This window comes from Physella acuta, unplaced genomic scaffold (assembly GCF_028476545.2).
Source record: "Physella acuta isolate Inbredline_101_S28 unplaced genomic scaffold, ASM2847654v3 ptg001467l, whole genome shotgun sequence".
NCBI lineage: Eukaryota > Metazoa > Mollusca > Gastropoda > Physidae > Physella > Physella acuta.
The window spans coordinates 442,501-465,000 of record NW_026732982.1 but is presented as its reverse complement, the minus strand read 5'-3'; the positions used below and the strand labels follow the sequence as shown (position 1 = coordinate 465,000).

At 40.5% G+C, this 22,500-nt stretch overlaps 2 protein-coding genes across 3 annotated transcripts; both read right to left on the bottom strand.

Moving 5' to 3' along the window:
- Positions 1-565: 565 nt before the first annotated feature.
- On the bottom strand, positions 566-5,299 carry LOC131928161 (uncharacterized). Of its 2 annotated transcripts, XR_009383734.1 has the most exons (3): positions 5,208-5,299; positions 894-2,569; positions 566-821 (listed from the first exon to the last, which is right to left on the bottom strand). XR_009383734.1 is itself a non-coding variant. In XM_059284103.1 (2 exons), exons 1-2 carry the CDS (start codon positions 5,208-5,210, stop codon positions 1,535-1,537), a joined length of 1,038 nt encoding a protein of 345 aa, XP_059140086.1. In that variant the 5' UTR covers positions 5,211-5,299; the 3' UTR covers positions 566-1,534. The 2 variants fall into 2 exon arrangements, 1 of the variants encoding a protein (XP_059140086.1); XM_059284103.1 differs by having other exon boundaries at positions 566-2,569.
- Positions 5,300-15,654: 10,355 nt separating this feature from the next.
- Positions 15,655-18,751, bottom strand: LOC131928165 (uncharacterized). The gene is made up of 2 exons (XM_059284106.1): positions 18,709-18,751; positions 15,655-17,498 (listed from the first exon to the last, which is right to left on the bottom strand). The coding sequence occupies exon 2, from the start codon at positions 17,491-17,493 to the stop codon at positions 15,811-15,813; it is 1,683 nt and encodes a 560-aa protein (XP_059140089.1). The 5' UTR covers positions 17,494-17,498; positions 18,709-18,751; the 3' UTR covers positions 15,655-15,810.
- Positions 18,752-22,500: the final 3,749 nt, after the last annotated feature.

Below are 22,500 nucleotides of genomic sequence, written 5' to 3'. Positions count from 1 at the left end.
TTTACTAGTGTCCTCCCCCCCCCCCCCCGGAGAAAACAGTCTGGAAGAAACACTGATTGTGTGAGTTAGGGTTGGTGGGGGGTGGTGAGAGAGGTGACACAAAACCGAAGGTGCTATATTATGAGGATTTTTTTTATAATATAGCAAAAGCATTATAGCGTACACCTTTACATACATTCATTTCTAGCCTATTAGCCTACATTGATTTTAATCGTCTTTCATAATTTTCTACTCTTTTAGAGGTAAACAATGTTTATTTGATTTTATGTAAAATCAACGTCATGCGATTTTAAATTTAAAAAGCAAATAGTTTTTTACATTGTTAATAATATATTTCCTGCAAGTGGCCTATATACTGGGGTACATTTGTAATTTGACATCAATAAAATGAATAGAAATTCAGCAAACTATTGGCAAGGTCACATACATTGTTATTTGTATGTAGTTGATTTAACACTACAAACATCCGAACACAGAAGCAACCACACCGGGAAACTAACAGCTCTAAAAATAGTTTGATTGTATATTTCCATGATGTGAGCTTTTTTAGATGAAGGAAGGGCGGGGGGGGGGGGGGGATTTCAGGAAATCATGCAATCTTATTTATGGGAGTTAGATCAGCATAACTGTTACATGTTTTACTCCATGGAGCCTATTTATGGAAGTTAGATGTACAAAGGTTTCTATCTACGGAACTGAGACTTGTAGAATAACTGCCACAAATAGTTAAGAAAATACAATCATTTATAAACTCATGCCTCAGAAAGATCCCACAAATTCGTTAACCGCTGTTGCCCCACGTTAAACCAACTAAAGTTAACCTGCTGTATCCCAATATTAAACCTACCTAAGTTAACCTGTTGTTGCCCCATGTTAAACCTACCTAAGTTAACCTGATGTTAAACCTACCTAAGTTAACTTGATGTTGCCCCCTGTTAAACCTACCTAAGTTAACCTGATGTTAAACCTACCTAAGTTAACCTGATGTTAAACCTACCTAAGTTTACCTTATGTTAAACCTACCTAAGTTAACCTGATGTTGCCCCATGTTAAACCTACCTAAGTTTACCTTATGTTAAACCTACCTAAGTTAACCTGATGCTGCCCCATGTTAAACCTACCTAAGTTAACCTTATGTTAAACCTACCTAAGTTAACCTGATGCTGCCCCATGTTAAACCTACCTAAGTTAACCTGTTGTTGCTTCATGTTAAACCTACCTAAGTTAACCTTATGTTAAACCTACCTAAGTTAACCTGATGCTGCCCCATGTTAAACCTACCTAAGTTAACCTGATGTTGCTTCATGTTAAACCTACCAAACTGGGAAATGACTGAGATGGCCACACACAGCAAGTCTGTATCCACCATAACAAATAAACAAGACAGACCCTTACGTGGAATCCACAAGGAAGACCTGGAGACGTGATTTAGAAGATTGGATACACCTTGGGAAAGTAGGAGAGACTAGCACAGGACAAACATGCCGGAAAGCTCTTGAACTAGATACAAGCAAGGTTTAGGTTTAAGTTACAATTAGAACTTCAATTGGAGTCGAAGATTCAAAAATGCCCAAAACCATGATATTAAACTCTTAAAAATCTCTCCGCGATCTTTTTCGGGAATTATAGGATTTAAAAGAGAATTAATTTTATCAAGCAGTCTTTGTAACTTGCTTTCACATTTATCAGTAATAATAATTTTCAACATCTCCGCTTCTTTTTCCAACTCTTTGAAGGCTTCAGTTTCTCTCGATTTATCTTTGATCTCATGTAGCAGGTCGTCTATTAGAGACTGTATGCTCTGGAATGTTTCCTCAGTTGTTTTGTCGGCGACTAGAGCAAACTGGACCTTAGACCTAATCACCTGCAGCCTCTTCTGCATGTCAGATGTGAGTGCCGGGAGGTTCCACTGGAGCAGCAGACGTTCGCGCTCGATATAGCAGGCCTTGAATGTTTCATCCGTGTAACGGCCGTGGACGCTAAGCTTAGAGGCTAGGCTGAACAGTTTCTTGACGCTTTCTTGGCTTTTCTTGTTGACCTCATTCTTCTTGAGCTTGTTGTAAAACAGCACGATCCTGTAGTCACATTCCTGAAACAGTCGCTGTATTGGACCGTTTTGTCTACGACACCAGGTATCGAATGATTCTTCTTCTTCGTCCACTAAATCTCCGTAGGTCATGATTATAATACAATGTTTTTTCACAAAGTCTTGACCGAACATATTCTTAAGGGTGTCGACAGTTTTAACGTCCTCAGCAGTGTATCGATTGGAGTACTTGAGAACTAGAAGAAAGGCATCCAGGCCATCTTTACACTGCCCCATGACCAGCGGCAACTGTTGAGTGATGTTGTCTCTGTCTTGATCTTCTTCTGTGTCCATGAGCCCAGGGGTGTCAACAAGTTCAACAGTCAACCCGTCTCGCTCCACACACCTCATGCTGTTGATCACCGTGCAGGACATCGTGTTGTTTGACCTGATGAACTCCTCTTGTCCGAGAATTGTGTTTCCCGTTCCACTTTTGCCGTTGCCAGTTTTTCCCACTAACACAAAGACCAGCTTCTTCTCATCCTGTGGATACAAAAATATTTATTTAATTAAAAAGACCAGCTTCTTCTCATCCTATGGAAACATAAATATTTAACTACGAGAAAAATGGCCCGTTGAGGAAGGATACAACGGGCGCTAGGTTGATAGTGCTGTCTATTTTCTCGGTACTTTAATTTATACACAATATAGTCATAGGCATATCCCTAAACCATGCACCTAATCTCATTCATGACAAAAGTCGCATTTAGAGTTTCTTTCAGGCAACTCTACTTGGGAGGAGGGGGCTTCGCCAAAACATGTCTACCGCCCCATTCAACGAAATATAATTATATACTTTTTCCAGTGTCCGCCCCCTCCCAGAAAATTCTACCCCCGCCCCCGAAAATTTCAAGTACCCCCACCCCTCTCCGGGGAGGAAAAAGTCTGAAAGAAACCCTGGTCGCATTTGTAGATCAAACAAACTAAAGGAAGAATCTGGGCGGGGCTTCGCCCATACCGGAAGAGATGCTTGAAAAAAAAACTGCACGCTAAACGCTTTTTAGATTTGAAAAAGTTCCCCCCTCCGGGGAGGAAAAAGTCTGAAAGAAACACTGGTGTCGCGCTTAGCCACTACCAGAAGAATTGCATTAAAGACATTGCAAGAAAACCACTTTTTAGATTAGACACATTAATTAGGCGATAAAATCTATTATAGAGTATCGATGAAAAAAATTCTTTTGAGTTGGGGAGGGGGAGGGGGGGGGGGGCTCAGACGTTCTTACGCGGGGGTGGGGCTTCGCCCCTACCCGAAGAATTGTATGAAAGAAACTCTTCACGCAAACCATTTAGATTAGACAAAATTGCCTTTTTATTAAATGTTTACTCGAGAATCAATGACGTCATATTACTGTGTGCACTCTCCGGCTTGAGATTATTTTTTACTATATGCTAAATGTGACGTCATATTTCGTTTTCGTTTCACTGTGAAAGTTTTTAAATTGCTTGTGTTTTCTCTAGAGCGTTCTTGCAGTTACATACACAGATAGATAGATACACAGACAGCGAAACTATTATTATAGATATAAATTTATTAACTATCTTTTTGCTTAAATCTGACCTTTAACAGAACGTTTACAAAAATTAGAAATCCACCTTGCATTTTTTCCTCACCCTATATTTTCAACACTAACATGTCGTCTAAAAATACCACCAACTAATATGACGTCAGAAATTACCACCTGCAATCCTAAATTACAATTCTAACAGAACTTCCCGTTTGTCATCGATTAACTAATATAATACAATATGTGCAAGGTCACATCTCTTAACTGCACCCCTTCATACTCGTAATACACGGTCCCAGTGAATTCACTAGGACCGATATCAACCGGTGTCACTCCTCCCCCCCCCCCCTCCTCCGTCCAACAATTTTCAATTTTTTATTTGGGATCACCCCTCTCACCTACTATTATATTTTATTATAAAATTATAAAATTGTTTTGACATTACATTTTTCAATTTGGTTTCACCACCTAAATGGAGTCACCCGTTGCGGACCGTACCCCCCGCTCTCGCCATGTAAAGCTACTGCCAGTGACGGTATAAGGGCGGGTGTCACCCGGTACGGTGAGATTGTGACCCCACATCCTAAACTTAGCTGTTCTGGTATACTGTCACCTTTCTCCCCTTCTATTACTTTACTGGCAAGTAGTTAATCTTTTATCTCCCCTTTTATTATTGCAATTTAAATTACATTTTAATGACTAATCTTATGTCTAATTAGATTAAAAATCAGATACTCGTGCAATACCATTTGAGACCAAATGCATCTGGAAAATTTGAAAGAAATCACTGCATGAGAAGTGGGATGAAATTGAGCTACAAGATCCACCCTAAACCCACAAACGAAATAAAAGCGTGTAATGAGCGTGTGAGAGAGAGAGGGAGGGGTAGGTTACTTTTGGACAGCCTATGGGACAAGAGGAAAGGAAGGGGGGGGGGGGGTGATACTGTGGACTCAGTGGTCAGGTACAGAAAAGACGGGAAACAAAAAAGAAAATTGAGTAAACCTACTAGACCAAACCTATCCTTAACATCTAGTAGACATTAACATCTCTGGACAAGCAATCGAGGTGGAGAACTATGACAACCAAAAGTGACTGAAAAAAATCTAAGAAGCAAACGGGAGGATGACATACATGGTGCTAAGTGAAGTTGCTATAGGTTCAACAAGCGAACGTGAACGTGTATATAACGATACATGGAAGAAGATAGGAGCGACACTTTAAAAAGCACTAGAGCCAAAGCCCTTTACAGTAAAAATAGCTGGTAGCACAGAATAGGTTGCCAGCTATCTTGTACAGTGCAAGCTTACTGCTAGCAAATCGGCAGGGGTTTATCATCACGTCTTTTACAAGCTCTACAATAAAAGAATCAAAATATCTTGGAAAGTGATTAAGGATCTGCTGGAGGTAACAAGCGGTAGGCCTCAGTGATCTTTCAGACATTTTTTTTCTCCTGAAAAAAATGGAGGGGGGGGGGGCGGTCTTAATTTTACGAGGGTTGGGGGTAGACACTGGTAAAGTTAGTATATCGATTTTCTTATGATATAAAGCATGATTAGATCACGTAGTCACAAAGTATGAAATCTCAAATATACTAAAAAAAAAACAACACATACCATGATTTCAGGCTAGAAATGTATGCTGCAAGCCAGGCTGTAAAACACAAACGTGTGTCCTACATTGCTAACCTACTTTTGCTTAAACGCTCAATGTTAGATCGGGATTTGTTCTATTAGGTTTCACGATTACGATACTCTTTGGCCTGTACTGCTGTACGTTGTAGCAGAAATAAATAAATACATTAATTAATTATTTAATTAATACAAAAATAAATTAATGATAAATAAATGAAGAAAGAAAGAAAGAAAAATTATATATATATATATATATATATATATATATATATATATATATATATATATATATATATATATATATATACATATATATATATATATATATATATATATATATATATATATATATATATATATATATATATATATATATATATTAGAAAGAAAAAATGTGTAAAAAACCTTAATATAACAAACTTTTAAATGAAAATTTAAATTCCAGTAAAAATAAAGTAAAAATCGGGCGCTGGTCCCTAAACTGTTATGTTTTCTACATCTCTTGTTCATTTAAAGCTTGTTTTAAATGAACAAATCCTACAAGTATCGATTGTAACTGATGTGTCGTAGTGTAATGTATTATTTCTGTTATGTTAGAAGATTGTAGCATTTAAACAATCTTTTTAAAGTAGTCGGTTCTAATGTGAGTATCGAACTAATCGATCACTTTGTTTAGTCAACCTGTAGGCTACGTTCGTTTTCTGGGAAAATAAGTTTCCAGTGAAAAATAACATTGGGAATTCATGCGGTGAGATGTAGTAGTACTAGGATAAAGAGGATGTCCTGATAGTAGAGAGGTTGTGTGATAGTTATATGGGGGGCGGAGAATAGTGCTAAACAAATGGGCGGAGAATGGTGCTAAACAAATGGGCGGAGAATGGTGCTAAACAAATGGGCGGAGAATGGTGCTAAACAAATGGGCGGAGAATGGTGCCAAACATATGGGCGGAGAATGGTGCTAAACAAATGGGCGGAGAATGGTGCTAAACAAATGGGCGGAGAATGGTGCTAAACGTATGGGCGGAGAATGGTGCTAAACATATGGGCGGAGAATGGTGCTAAACATATGGGTGGAGAATGGTGCTAAACATAAAACATATGGTCGGAGAATGGTGCTAAACATATGGGCGGAGAATGGTGCTAAACATATGGGCGGAGAATGGTGCTAAACGTATGGGCGGAGAATGGTGTTTAACATAAAACAAATGGGCGGAGAATGGTGCTAAACAAATGGGCGGAGAATGGTGCTAAACAAATGGGCGGAGAATGGGGCTAAACATAAAACAAATGGGCGGAGAATGGTGCTAAACATATGGGCGGAGAATGGTGCTAAACGTATGGGCGGAGAATGGTGCTAAACATAAAACAAATGGGCGGAGAATGGTGCTAAACATATGGGCGGAGAATGGTGCTAAACGTATGGGCGGAGAATGGTGCTAAACATAAAACAAATGGGCGGAGAATGGGGCTAAACATAAAACAAATGGGCGGAGAATGGTGCTAAACAAATGGGCGGAGAATGGTGCAAAACATATGGGCGGAGAATGCTGCTAAACAAATGGGCGGAGAATGGTGCTAAACATAAAACAAATGGGCGGAGAATGGTGTTAATTATATGGGCGGAGAATGGTGCTAAACAAATGGGCGGAGAATGGTGCCAAACATATGGGCGGAGAATGGTGCTAAACAAATGGGCGGAGAATGGTGCTAAACAAATGGGTGGAGAATGGTGCTAAACAAATGGGCGGAGAATGGTGCTAAACATATTGGCGGAGAATGGTGCTAAACAAATGGGCGGAGAATGGGGCTAAACATAAAACAAATGGGCGGAGAAAGGTGCTAAACATATGGGCGGAGAATGGTGCTAAACGTATGGGCGGAGAATGGTGCTAAACATAAAACAAATTGGCGGAGAATGGTGCTAAACATATGGGCGGAGAATGGTGCTAAACGTATGGGCGGAGAATGGTGCTAAACATAAAACAAATGGGCGGAGAATGGGGCTAAACATAAAACAAATGGGCGGAGAATGGTGCTAAACAAATGGGCGGAGAATGGTGCTAAACAAATGGGCGGAGAATGGTGCTAAACAAATGGGCGGAGAATGGTGCAAAACATATGGGCGGAGAATGGTGCTAAACAAATGGGCGGAGAATGGTGCTAAACATAAAACAAATGGGCGGAGAATGGTGCTAAACATAAAACAAATGGGCGGAGAATGGTGTTAATTATATGGGCGGAGAATGGTGCTAAACAAATGGGCGGAGAATGGTGCCAAACATATGGGCGGAGAATGGTGCTAAACAAATGGGCGGAGAATGGTGCTAAACAAATGGGTGGAGAATGGTGCTAAACAAATGGGCGGAGAATGGTGCAAAACATATGGGGGGAAAATGGTGCAAAACAAATGGGCGGAGAATGTTGCTAAACATATTGGCGGAGAATGGGGCTAAACATAAAATAAATGGGCGGAGAATGGTGCTAAACAAATGGGCGGAGAATGGGGCTAAACATATGGGCGGAGAATGGTGCTAAACAAATGGGCGGAGAATGGTGCTAAACAAATGGGCGGAGAATAGTGCTAAACAAATGGGCGGAGAATGGTGCAAAACATATGGGGGGAAAATGGTGCAAAACAAATGGGCGGAGAATGTTGCTAAACATATTGGCGGAGAATGGGGCTAAACATAACATAAATGGGCGGAGAATGGTGCTAAACAAATGGGCGGAGAATGGTGCTAAACATATGGGCGGAGAATGGTGCTAAACATATGGGCGAAGAATGGTGCTAAACATATGGGCGGAGAATGGTGCTAAACATATGGGCGGAGAATGGTGCTAAACATAAAACAAATGGGCGGAGAATGGTGTTAATTATATGGGCGGAGAATGGTGCTAAACAAATGGACGGAGAATGGTGCTAAACATAAAACGGTCCTAGGACCTTTGACCACAGGTGCTTTTACCATAGGGGGTTTGACCATAGGGGGTTTGACCACAGCGGAGCTTTGACCATAGGGGCTTTGACCATAGGGGGTTTGGCCATAGCGGGCCTTTGACCATAGCGGTGCTTTGACCATAGGGGATTTGATCATAGGGGGTTTGACCATAGGGGGTTTGACCACAGGTGTTTTCTCAGCAGAGGGTCTTTGATCACATGTGGTCTATCAACTCGTGTTTGATCACAAGCGCTGTATCCGGCTTTGATCATAGGTGTTTTGTCCACATATATGGTAAGGATTTATTTTAAAAGTTGCTAAATTATATTTTAAATTTCGACATGATGTAATATGTTAAATCATCATGTATAAATACAAGTCATCTAAACTACTCTATGTCAATTTGTTAACGGCATCAACCCTGCTGCGTTATACTGTCTCTTGCCAAATAAAACACTACCCAGCTGAGAAGCGATACAAGATGCTGCACGAAAAAGTACAACGTGCTGTCCAGATATATGGTCAAACAGATGTACTGACATATTTGCGTGCTATAGCACATTTGTCATTTAGTTAACCATTTTATGTATTACATCTTTGACTATATTGTTGGCAAGTTTTGTATCATTTTTTATCCTTTATATATGCTATGTATTTTCAAGTACATCTACATTTGTGAAACTTGTTATATAACGCATTATTTGTGATTCATTTATATTTAAAATAAATCTATGAGGCCTAGCACCAGCCTTTATGTGGAGACTAAAATATAGTTCTTGGCTTTTTTTAATACATGTTAATTTCTATTTACGTACTCTCAGGAAACATGTATAAAATCGTGTTAATTGAATCACACCTATGATCAAAGCCGGACACAGCGCTTGTGATCAAACACCAGTTGATAGACCACCTGTGATCAAAGACCCTCTACTGAGAAAACACATGTGGTCAAACCCCCTATGGTCAAACCCCCTATGATCAAACCCCCTATGGTCAAAGCACCGCTATGGTCAAAGGCCCGCTGTGGTCAAACCCCCTATGGTCAAAGCCCCTATGGTCAAAGCTACGCTGTGGTCAAACCCCCTATGGTCAAACCCCCTATGGTCAAAGGTCCGCGCACCCATAAAACAAATGGGCGGAGAATAGTGCTAAACAAATGGGCGGAGAATGGTGCTAAACAAATGGGCGGAGAATGGTGCTAAACATAAAACAAATGGGCGGAGAATGGTCCTAAACAAATGGGCGGAGAATGGTGCTAAACAAATGGGCCGAGAATGGTGCTAAACATAAAACAAATGGGCGGAGAATGGTGCTAAACAAATGGGCGGAGAATGGTGCTAAACAAATGGGCGGAGAATGGTGCTAAACGTATGGGCGGAGAATGGTGCTAAACAAATGGCCGGAGAATGGTGCTAAACATATGGGCGGAGAATGGTGCTAAACAAATGGGCGGAGAATGGTGCTAAACAAATGGGCGGATAATGGTGCTAAACAAATGGGCGGAGAATGGTGCTAAACAAATGGGCGGAGAATGGTGCTAAACAAATGGGCGGATAATGGTGCTAAACAAATGGGCGGAGAATGGTGCTAAACATATGGGCGGAGAATGGGGCTAAACATATGGGCGAAGAATGGTGCTAAACATATGGGCGGAGAATGGTGCTAAACATATGGGCGGAGAATGGTGCTAAACATAAAACAAATGGGCGGAGAATGGTGCTAAACATATGGGCGGAGAATGGTGCTAAACATAAAACAAATGGGCGGAGAATGGTGCTAAACAAATGGGCGGAGAATGGTGCTAAACAAATGGGCGGAGAATGGTGCTAAACAAATGGGCGGATAATGGTGCTAAACAAATGGGCGGAGAATGGTGCAAAACAAATGGGCGGAGAATGGTTCTAAACAAATGGGCGGAGAATGGTGCTAAACAAATGGGCGGAGAATGGTGCTAAACAAATGGGCGGAGAATGGTGCTAAACATATGGGCGGAGAATGGTGCTAAACATATGGGCGGAGAATGGTGCTAAACTTATGGGCGGAGAATGGTGCTAAACAAATGGGCGGAGAATGGTGCTAAACATATGGGCGGAGAATGGTGCTAAACATATGGGCGGAGAATGGTGCTAAACATATGGGCGGAGAATGGTGCTAAACATATGGGCGGAGAATGGTGCTAAACATATGGGCGGAGAATGGTGCTAAACATATGGGCGGAGAATGGTGCTAAACATATGGGCGGAGAATGGTGCTAAACATATGGGCGGAGAATGGTGCTAAACATATGGGGGGAAAATGGTGCAAAACAAATGGGCGGAGAATATTGCTAAACATATGGGCGGAGAATGGTGCTAAACATAAAACAAATGGGCGGAGAATGGTGCTAAACAAATGGGCGGAGAATGGTGCTAAACAAATGGGCGGAGGATGGTGCTAAACAAATGGGCGGAGAATGGTGCTAAACAAATGGGCGGAGAATGGTGCTAAACATATGGGCGGAGAATGGTGCTAAACATAAAACAAATGGGCGGAGAATGGTGCTAAACAAATGGGCGGAGAATGGTGCTAAACAAATGGGCGGAGAATGGTGCAAAACATATGGGGGGAAAATGGTGCAAAACAAATGGGCGGAGAATGTTGCTAAACATATGGGCGGAGAATGGTGCTAAACATAAAATAAATGGGCGGAGAATGGTGCTAAACAAATGGGCGGAGAATGTTGCTAAACATATGGACGGAGAATGTTGCTAAACATATGGGCGGAGAAGGTGGTAGTCATATGGTGATGGGGTGGATGTCATTTTCTATAATTTAAAACGTTAGTAAAATTAAATTTTTGTTTGAGAAATGTTGCTTTTCATTTAAAAGCCAAATAAATATTAGATTCTATACCTAATTTATTTCTGCTGTCAGTTTTGGTTAATGTATTTTGATACTGGGAGTATTATTGAGTTTACCCAACAACGATCAATTTAGCTAGTTAAAGGTGTTTTGTTAGAGTTGCTGTATGTTTAACAGTTTAAATAAACCGGGAGTGATCTCCCCTAAACTTTCTCGAATATTCTTATATAACTTGGAATGTAGACAAGATTTTAAATTACTTAAATTTTTAAAAATTTAATAGAATCTCATAGAAAAAAGAATTGCGCACCAAGCGAACGCCAAAACAAAATGTTCATAATAGTGCGCAATATTATTAGTACTTTATAAATTTACATGCGTTTTTTGAGAAATCGGATATAGCGTAAATTAGTACTTCCGGTCAACTCAAAATTACTCAAAATTTGACAGAAGGTAGAGAATTAGATCTTTTACTTACATGTGAAATTTCATTTATCTATTTTAAATAGTACTCAAGTCATAGGCTTTGAAAAATTCAAAGTAGGAAAAGTACCACTTCCGTTTATCGGAAATCGCTTAAAAGTTGATCTACGATTTTGATAAAATACTTACATATGAAATTCCATCAACCTAGCTGTAACGGTACTCAAGTAATCGTGTTTAAACACAGACAGACACACACACAGACAGACAGACAGACAGACAGACACACAGACATACCGACAAGATTGCAAAATTATGTTTTTCCGTATTAGTGAGGTGTAAAACGTCGAGATTTGTAAAAATCTCGATTAAAATCTCGATTTTTTTTGCACGATTACAATACTTTCTCTATACTTCGTATATAAGAGAAAGTAAAAAGTGTATGTGGGAAGAGAGGAAGGGGTTAGAAAAGTGTATAATCATTGAACTGGAATGATATAAAAAAATCAAATGTTGGAAGTTTAACCTCAGTTCGAGATTAACGCTGGAGCTTAACAAGATTTGATTGTGTCGTGTTTTTGCCGTGGTGTGCTTAATAAAACCAATTTTTTTTTCTATTAATTCTGTCGATAATTTTCATATGTATGGCCGGATCTCGAATATAGTAAGATGGTGTGAAGTCGAATGTTAAGGCATTTGGGTAGAAGTGGCGGCTAAATGACACTGGGTACAGTGGAGGAATGGGAGGTTGGTGGGAGGCTGGTGGGAGGTTAGTGGGAGGTTGGTTGGAGTTTGGTGGGAGGCTGGTGGAAGGTTGGTGGGAGGTTTTTGGGAGGTTGCTGGGAGGCTAGTGAGAGGTTGATGGGAGGTTTTTGGGAGGTTGCTGGGAGGCTAGTGAGAGGTTGATGGGAGGTTGGTGGGAGGCTGGTGGGAGGTTAGTGGGAGGTTGGTGGGAGTTTGGTGGGAGGTTTTTGGGAGGTTGCTGGGAGGCTGGTGAGAGGTTGATGGGAGGTTGGTCGGAGGCTGGTGGGAGGTTAGTGGGAGGCTGGTGGAAGGTTAGTGGGAGGTTTTTGGGAGGTTGGTCGGAGGCTGGTGAGAGGTTAGTGGGAGACTGGTGGAAGGTTAGTGGGAGGTTGGTTGGAGTTTGGTGGGAGGCTGGTGGAAGGTTGGTGGGAGGTTTTTGGGAGGTTGCTGGGAGGCTGGTGAGAGGTTGATGGGAGGTTGGTGGGACGCTGTTGGGAGGTTGGTGTGAGGTTGTTGATAGGCTGGAGTGAGTTTGGTGGGAGGCTGGTGGAAGGTTGGTGGGAGGTTTTTGGGAGGTTGCTGGGAGGCTGGTGAGAGGTTGATGGGAGGTTGGTGGGACGCTGTTGGGAGGTTGGTGTGAGGTTGTTGATAGGCTGGAGTGAGTTTGGTGGGAGGTTGGTGGGAGTTTGGTGGGAGGTTGGTGGGAGGTTGGTGGGAGGCTGGTGGGAGGTTGGTGGGAGGTTGGTGGGAGTTTGGTGGGAGGTTGGTGGGAGGTTGGTGGGAGTTTGGTGGGAGGTTGGTGGGAGGTTGGTGGGAGGTTGGTGGGAGGCTGGTGGAAGGTTGATGGGAGGTTGGTGGGAGGTTGATGTGAGGTAATAGGGAGAGTTCGGAGTCGATTGAAATAGTATTACTCTTAGTCTTAACTCTTTCTTTGGGTTAATTTGTGTTCATTTGTTTTAATTAATTAGATGTCATTGATTTTTTTTTACAATAACGTTCCACATAATTTCATATTCTAGCGAAAGACGCACATGTTGTTTGACGCCCAGTTTGTTCGACCCCTATTTATCTGTTCACAACAATCTTCAAACCACACAACCAACTTTCACTTCTCAACACAGATACATGAAGCTGCTTACATTCTGTAGACATAATCTTTATGAAAACATAACGTTTGACATAACTAGAGATTACTATGATTAACCGGACGTCGATAATGAATTATTGAAAAGAAAACAACAAAAAATACATTTATTTGCATATTTATTATTCTTATTTAAACAAGAACTACTTATAGTGTAAGTATATAAATAACAATATATATGAAGGCGCCCCAAGTTACATTGATATAAACCATTAAACGTAACCAAATCAAGCAAAGTTGAAAACAGCTTACGTAGTTACAATATTTTAGATTGAACTTAAAACCAGAAACATCAATTTTAAAATGGATATAGTAGTGCAAAATGAAAATAAAAATGTTTATTAAAACTTTGTAATAACAAACAACTATTTGTAATGTAGCAAAAAGAAAATGAACATAATTGTATTCTGTAGTGATAGTAAAAATAGTTTGGTCGATTAAGAAATCTTTTAAATACATTCTATTTAATATTTAATATTTAGGTACTGTACTCTATGATAGTTAATTTAAAGTTTAATAACAATCATCACAATAATATGTATGGTTTTCATTCTGATCTTCCTTAAGTCTCCATACTTCCCCTATTAAAAAAATATTAAATCCTATCTGTGGTTGATAAAGAGTGATAGCGAATTAATTAATTCCAGTTTGGTTAATGTGTTTAGAAATTTAAATAAATTCAAGCAACTAATTTACTTGCCTGCAGTTGCTTTGTCAATGAATATTTTTGTTTAGATGCACAGATTAATAAAAATCACCACGAAGTTAAAGGACATGAGATACAATATTTAAAGACAACAACCCATTATGATAATCTGAGCTTTAACATATTTTAAAAAGAAATTTAAAAAAAAAACTAAACAGTAATGGTGTAAAGGTTATAACAATTTATAATCAACATTATATTTATCTATAATCAAAATAAGGAAAATATAAAATAACTCACAAGTATTATGAAAACAAGAGAACACGATACAGTGGGCACCAGTAGATAAAATATAACTGCCCCTATTAAAATGTGAGGGGAAAAACTGAAGTCCGAATGTCAGCGTTAAATTTAGCGTGCTCCCTAGCTGACCTCCGTACTTTTTTTTACCTCTCCTTTTAATTAATAATAGAAAACTTAAAATAAAACATTTTTGTGTGTTTAGATAATGTTGGAGATTGAAAACACCTGGGCGTTGCTAGTTAAACTTACACAAGTTGTCTGGCATCAAGGGGAGGCTAGTGACCTTTAAAATGTTCACTCCGGGATGAGGGTAACAAGTTTACTTTACACCTTAGTGCTCACGAGATGTGGTCTTGGACGTAGAACAGAGACACATACGTAGACGTGGCCATAGACGTAGAACACAGAACAGTGGCGTAGCGAGGTCGGGTGTCACCCAGTGCGGCACTTAATGGTGTTACCCATCCAGAGGCGTAGCGACCCTACCCGGGGCCCGGGGACAAACTTGCAATTTGGCACGCTCTCTGGATCAAACTTTCAATTATCGATTTGAACCCCCCCCCCTCTCTACCCTTGTCGGGATTTGTCGAATTTGCTCTTAAAAGACTATTTAACACTCGAATTGATCACTTAATTAAGTGGAATTGTCATTTTTCTCTATATATATTTTGCTATTTTTGCCTTGGTGTCACTCCCCTAAATGGTGTCACCCGGTGCGATCCGCACCCCTCGCCCCCCCCTCTCGCTACGCCACTGACACAGACGTAGACGTGGCCATATACACATAACATGATGTGGTCCGTTTCAGTGCTCACACGCCGATGATGTAAACTGTAATATTCAAGTGAACATATCAGAGTAAATATTAAGAATTTTAACAGAATTTTAGAAAATAAGCATTTTTGTTGTAAGAGAATATACGCATGGTGTTTATTTCTTCGAAAGCCCGTGACCGAAATAAAGTACTACCCTCATTTAGGCTATTGATGATGTATATTTATCTTTATATTTGATTGACTTTATATGATGTTATATCTTGAGGTTTATCTCACGGTGGCTATCAAAAAGGTTTAAGGTTCGAAAACGAGTAAGCCTAAAAGTATGGTGCCTTTTTTATTTTAATAGTGCAAATGGCATCTAATAATATAATTTTAACAAATTATATTTAAACGAGTCGATCCGCGGCGTATTTAGTTGTTTTATTTTCTACTTTTCAGTACTTCGTAATGTGTGAATATGACAATACCCCTCCCCCCCCCCCCCCCCCCATCGCGAAAGCAGCCGTCCGTGACGAAAGTTTACAGATGCCAATAAAAAGATCAAGCAGAACTTGTTACCTCCCCTTAGTTTCAAATCGGTATATACGATAGAGGAAATAAGCAAAGTAAGAGGGTATAAGCGGTGTTTATTTAATCGAAAGACCGGTAGAGGATATACGCGCTGTGTTTATTTCGTCTACAGTTGACGGAAATAAGCACTACTCAAATATTGTCGGACCAGACAAATCTAATTTCATAAGATCCAAACGAATGAATTGCAACGCCTTCATTTGTTTTTGGTTACCTCTTCTAACTTTTGAGCTGTTGGCCTTTCTTTCAATCTATCTATTATTTTGTTTATTATTCCACCAACAGCTACTACACAAGCTGTCGAAGCTGCGGCAACACCAGCAAAAATGGGTGCACCACTTGCTAGCAGTGTAAGGGCAATAGTGGATCCTGCTATAGTAGCAGCACTTCTAAGAGCAAAGCTGACAGAGGCTCCACCCAACGGTGTGGCTGATGTATTGAACCGTTCCAGTAGTTTATTTAGGTTGTCATAAAAAGCTTTGGTTATCGGTTGATTTGGGTCGATTTCCTTCAGTGTTTGAATAATTTGTTTAGCTTTTCGCTCTAGTTTTTTCAGTTGCTCAGATCCAGCGTCCTCCTCTTGTATGGCTGTTAACAAATCGTCTGCTCGCCGCAGCAGTTGTTCACGTTGTTTCTGTCGCGAGGCAAATACTTTCAGTATCTCAAGAAGTGGAATCAATATTTCTAAGCCTTTTGTTGGGTAGTGTTGAAACATTGTTTCTTTAAACTTGTTTTCTTGCGTGCTAATAAAACCCATCCGTGTAGCTAACTCTTCCATTTCCTCATGTAACACCTCGAACTCAGCAGTGCCCCTGCTTTCTTTTGCAATGGAGCTCAACATGGAATATATTCCAGCAGAAATCTCGGCTTGGGTTTCATCTGCGGTCCAGTTTTCATCGCGTGAATTGTAGAGTTGAATAAATGCGTTGAAAATTGGAGTTTCTACCGAGGAAAGAATAGTATGAAACTGTAGCGGTAGTTCAACTTGGAGATCGATTTTGTTGGTTTCTGTTTGTATTGTTTTGACTTTTTCCTCCAGAAAAGAAATGAGAGCACTACTTTTTGCTTCCTTGAAACTTTCAAGTATGGCTCCAGTTTCTGCTTGGACTATATTAATCTGTTTCCGTCCGTTTCTGAAAAGCTCAATATCATCTTTAAGCAAGGTGACTTTAGAATTGATTTCTGCAATTAATTCAGCAAGTCCATGCAAGATGACAATTTGCTTTCTATGTATAGCGAACATTTGAAACAGTTTATTTGTATACGGAACAACATCACTTTTCATTTTGATTGAAAATGCGATAAGTTTCGAAACACTTTGTATTTTTTCAAGCGGAGTTCCTTTGTTATTCATCAAAACAATTCTGTACTGGCACTCTTCAAACAATTCTTTAGCTGGGCCCTCCTGCTGTCTGCACCACGTGATGAAATCTTCATCTCCATTAAAGCTCTCACCCCTTGTCATGACAACGACGCAATACTCTCGGATAAATTCGGGTCCAAAGACAGACTTAAGAACAGCCAGTACCTTAGCTTCTTCTGTGGTGAATCTGTTTGTGACATTCAAGACCACCACCAACAGATTTATACCGTGTGGACACGCTTGCATTAACTTGACCATATCTGTGCACACCTTCTTGAGACCTTCTTGCGTATTAAGTCTAGTATCCATCAGCCCTGGGGTGTCCACCACTTGTATTCTTCTACCTCTAAACTCAGTGTAATCTACCTCTACTATATCAGTGCATGACGTTAAGCTACTTGATTCCTTAAAACGTTCTTTCCCCAGTATGGTATTCCCAGTAGCACTTTTTCCATTGCCAGACTTACCAATCAAAGCTATACACATCTGTGTGGACATTAGTGATCTGCGAGCCATTATGTCTGTAAAATATATTCAAAATAAATCACTACAACACAGTGATAGATGTGTTTAATTCTTGATTTAGGATAAGTCTAGATATTATATACATATTTCATCACAATCTCAAAGCAATCTGTAATTAAATTTTTCAAAAACCACACTAAAATAGAGCTAGTACAGTAATATGTTGGTGTAGCATGCTGCATAGTGCTTGGTGCAGCTAGCATCGTTATATCGAGAAGCTTCAGTGTGATACGTGGTGGTAGCTTATGCTATGTGGAGGTAGCATTATTACATACAAGCTTGTTATTAAAACGTTTTTACACTAAAACAAGTTTATTAAAAAGTCTAGTGACATTTAAGCGCAATTTCCTTATGTTATCTAAAAATAGCTCTGTCGTAGCGTAAATCAAGAGCAGGGTTAGTAAAACCATTGGTTAAAATACATGTTTTATTTACTATAGAGTTACATGACTAAAAACCATTGCGCGCCTAGCTACTGAACGTGATGACGCAGCCATTGAACGTGATGGTGCAGCTATTGAACGTGATGGTGCAGCTATTGAACGCAATGACGCGTGTGGTGTGTTTGGATAAAAATGCTCAATAATTCGGTCCAAATTTTAATTAATTCAAAAAAATTTTTGTGACCGAACGAAAGGATATTTTTGAAAACTTTCTTCGGCAATATTGTTCTAAATTATGGCAGGAATCGATTGGTACATGTTTCAAGTCGCTATGTGGTCTGGTTGCCGAGATATGGGCCAAAAACTGCATTTTTTCCGAGGTGTTTTGGCTTTTACGGGAAATCCATGAAAGAAACCCGGAATTTTTATGGCCTATGTTCATCCTCGTAACTTGCTTAACATATTTGCTTTTGGAACTAGTCCTCGATATTGCTTCGTTGAGGAGGAGATACGACTTAAAGCTGCGGACACACATTCATACATTCATCCATCCATCCATCCATTCATCCATCCAGAAATGACGGGTTAATAAACGCAATTCTCCAGAATGGAAATTGCGCTAAAAATAAATAAATTACATTAACTACAAATTTTAAGTTTAAACTACGGTACCTCACATTCTCACCGTAGTAAAAGAGTGGTTATTTATTTCGAAGTAATACTTAACATACATCAAATAAATATGTATTCATTGATATATATAATATTTATATGTGTTTAAATATGCCTATATACCTAAACTAATTTTTGTTGATATCCTCACCTCAAGAAAAAGAACTTAACACAGCCGATGTGATTTCATGCGACAGATATTATCACAATAAATCTGTTTCATCGTGCTGGAAGGCATAGGGCGACATCGCTTTTGTGTCTGTTAATGATGCAAGCGATACCAGAGCTCGAATACTCTATAGAAGCATGTTTTGACACACCCAGTGACACCCATACCCTAATATGAACTTATATGATTGTAGTAGACAACAATCCCCATATTATATTTTATAACACTGCTACACACCGTACACCAGGTCGGTGGTACGAGTACTATTTGTTATAATTCATTTCATGCAATCATGTGTTAGTCTGTAAAAAAAATGTCGTTAGAATTGTTCAGAATCGAATACTCGTAAATATCTAAGTAGTAACCTTTCGGCTGGTTTAAACCTGTTTGCAATAAGATTTTCTAGGAAAGAAAAGAGACTTTAAAATGCATAGATAAATTTAGCATATTAGGGTTCTTGTTGTTTGATTTGTTATGTGAAGGTCACGTTAGAAACAACTTTTCATACGCTGTTTACAATAACAACTGTAGTAGTAGCAAGATTGTTGTAGTGAGCAGTGTGTTGTAGACCAGTGTGTTGTAGTGACCAGTGTGTTGTAGTGACCAGTGTGTTGTAGTGAGCAGTGTGTTGTAGACCAGTGTGTTGTAGTGACCAGTGTGTTGTAGTGACCAGTGTGTTGTAGTGAGCAATGTGTTGTAGACCAGTGTGTTGTAGTGACCAATGTGTTGTAGACCGATGTTGAGGTGACCAGTGTGTTGTAGTGACCAGTGTGTTGTAGTGAGCAGTGTGTTGTAGAGACCAGTGTGTTGTATTGACCAGTGTGTTGTAGTGACCAGTGTGTTGTAGTGAGCAGTGTGTTGTAGACCAGTGTGTTGTAGTGACCAGTGTGTTGTAGACCGATGTTGAGGTGACCAGTGTGTTGTAGTGACCAGTATGTTGTAGTGACCAGTGTGTTGTATTGACCAGTGTGTTGTAGAGACCTGTGTGTTGTAGTGACCAGTGTGTTGTAGAGACCAGTGTGTTGTAGTGACCAGTGTGTTGTAGAGACCTGTGTGTTGTAGTGACCAGTGTGTTGTAGACCAATGTTGTAGTGACCAGTGTGTTGTAGTGACCAGTGTGTTGTAGTGAGCAGTGTGTTGTAGTGACCAGTGTGTTGTAGACCGATGTTGTAGTGACCAGTGTGTTGTAGAGACCTGTGTGTTGTAGTGACCAGTGTGTTGTAGTGACCAGTGTGTTGTAGTGACCAGTGTGTTGTAGTGACTTGTGTGTTGTAGTGACCAGTGTGTTGTAGTGACCAGTGTGTTGTAGTGACCAGTGTGTTGTAGACCAATGTTGTAGTGACCAGTGTGTTGTAGAGACCTGTGTGTTGTAGTGACCAGTGTGTTGTAGTGACCAGTGTGTTGTAGTGACCAGTGTGTTGTAGTGACCAGTGTGTTGTAGTGACCAGTGTGTTGTAGACCAATGTTGTAGTGACCAGTGTGTTGTAGAGACCTGTGTGTTGTAGTGACCAGTGTGTTGTAGTGACCAGTGTGTTGTAGTGACCAGTGTGTTGTAGTGACTTGTGTGTTGTAGTGACCAGTGTGTTGTAGTGACCAGTGTGTTGTAGTGACCAGTGTGTTGTAGACCAATGTTGTAGTGACCAGTGTGTTGTAGTGACCAGTGTGTTATAGTGACCAGTGTGTTATAGTGACCAGTGTGTTGTAGTGACCAGTGTTTTGTAGACCAATGTTGTAGAGACCTGTGTGTTGTAGTGACTTGTGTGTTGTAGTGACCATTGTGTTGTAGTGACCAGTGTGTTATAGTGACCAGTGTATTGTAGTGACCAGTGTGTTGTAGACCAATGTTGTAGTGACCAGTGTGTTGTAGTGACTTGTGTGTTATAGTGACCAGTGTGTTGTAGTGACTAGTGTGTTGTAGTGACCAGTGTGTTGTAGTGACCAGTGTGTTGTAGAGACCAGTGTGTTGTAGTGACCAGTGTGTTGTAGTGACCAGTGTGTTGTAGTGACCAGTGTGTTGTAGTGACCAGTGTGTTGTAGTGACCAGTGTGTTGTAGTGACCAGTGTGTTGTAGAGACCAGTGTGTTGTAGTGACCAGTGTGTTGTAGTGACCAGTGTGTTGTAGTGACCAGTGTGTTCTAGTGACCAGTGTGTTGTAGTGACCAGTGTGTTGTAGTGACCAGTGTGTTGTAGAGACAATTGTGTTGTAGTGACCAGTGTGTTGTAGTGACCAGTGTGTTGTAGTGACCAGTGTGTTGTAGTGACCAGTGTGTTGTAGAGACCTGTGTGTTGTAGTGACCAGTGTGTTGTAGACCAATGTTGTAGTGACCAGTGTGTTGTAGTGACCAGTGTGTTGTAGTGAGCAGTGTGTTGTAGTGACCAGTGTGTTGTAGACCGAAGTTGTAGTGACTAGTGTGTTGTAGAGACCTGTGTGTTGTAGTGACCAGTGTGTTGTAGTGACCAGTGTGTTGTAGTGACCAGTGTGTTGTAGTGACTTGTGTGTTGTAGTGACCAGTGTGTTGTAGTGACCAGTGTGTTGTAGTGACCAGTGTGTTGTAGACCAATGTTGTAGTGACCAGTGTGTTGTAGTGACCAGTGTGTTATAGTGACCAGTGTGTTATAGTGACCAGTGTGTTGTAGTGACCAGTGTGTTGTAGTGACCAGTGTGTTGTAGAGACCAGTGTGTTGTAGTGACCAGTGTGTTGTAGTGACCAGTGTGTTGTAGTGACCAGTGTGTTGTAGTGACCAGTGTGTTGTAGTGACCAGTGTGTTGTAGTGACCAGTGTGTTGTAGAGACCAGTGTGTTGTAGTGACCAGTGTGTTATAGTGACCAGTGTGTTGTAGTGACCAGTGTGTTGTAGTGACCAGTGTGTTGTAGTGACCAGTGTGTTGTAGTGACCAGTGTGTTGTAGAGACCAGTGTGTTGTAGTGACCAGTGTGTTGTAGTGACCAGTGTGTTGTAGTGACCAGTGTGTTGTAGTGACCAGTGTGTTGTAGAGACCTGTGTGTTGTAGTGACCAGTGTGTTGTAGACCAATGTTGTAGTGACCAGTGTGTTGTAGTGACCAGTGTGTTGTAGTGAGCAGTGTGTTGTAGTGACCAGTGTGTTGTAGACCGATGTTGTAGTGACCAGTGTGTTGTAGAGACCTGTGTGTTGTAGTGACCAGTGTGTTGTAGTGACCAGTGTGTTGTAGTGACCAGTGTGTTGTAGTGACTTGTGTGTTGTAGTGACCAGTGTGTTGTAGTGACCAGTGTGTTGTAGTGACCAGTGTGTTGTAGACCAATGTTGTAGTGACCAGTGTGTTGTAGTGACCAGTGTGTTATAGTGACCAGTGTGTTATAGTGACCAGTGTGTTGTAGTGACCAGTGTGTTGTAGACCAATGTTGTAGAGACCTGTGTGTTGTAGTGCCTTGTGTGTTGTAGTGACCATTGTGTTGTAGTGACCAGTGTGTTATAGTGACCAGTGTGTTGTAGTGACCAGTGTGTTGTAGACCAATGTTGTAGTGACCAGTGTGTTGTAGTGACTTGTGTGTTATAGTGACCAGTGTGTTGTAGTGACTAGTGTGTTGTAGTGACCAGTGTGTTGTAGTGACCAGTGTGTTGTAGTGACCAGTGTGTTGTAGAGACCAGTGTGTTGTAGTGACCAGTGTGTTGTAGTGACCAGTGTGTTGTAGTGACCAGTGTGTTGTAGTGACCAGTGTGTTGTAGTGACCAGTGTGTTGTAGTGACCAGTGTGTTGTAGAGACCAGTGTGTTGTAGTGACCAGTGTGTTGTAGT

What these genes read in the sequence shown, in the direction of transcription:
- LOC131928165 (XM_059284106.1), bottom strand. Translation starts at nt 17,493, where the DNA reads ATGGCTCGCAGATCACTAATGTCCACACAGATGTGTATAGCTTTGATT.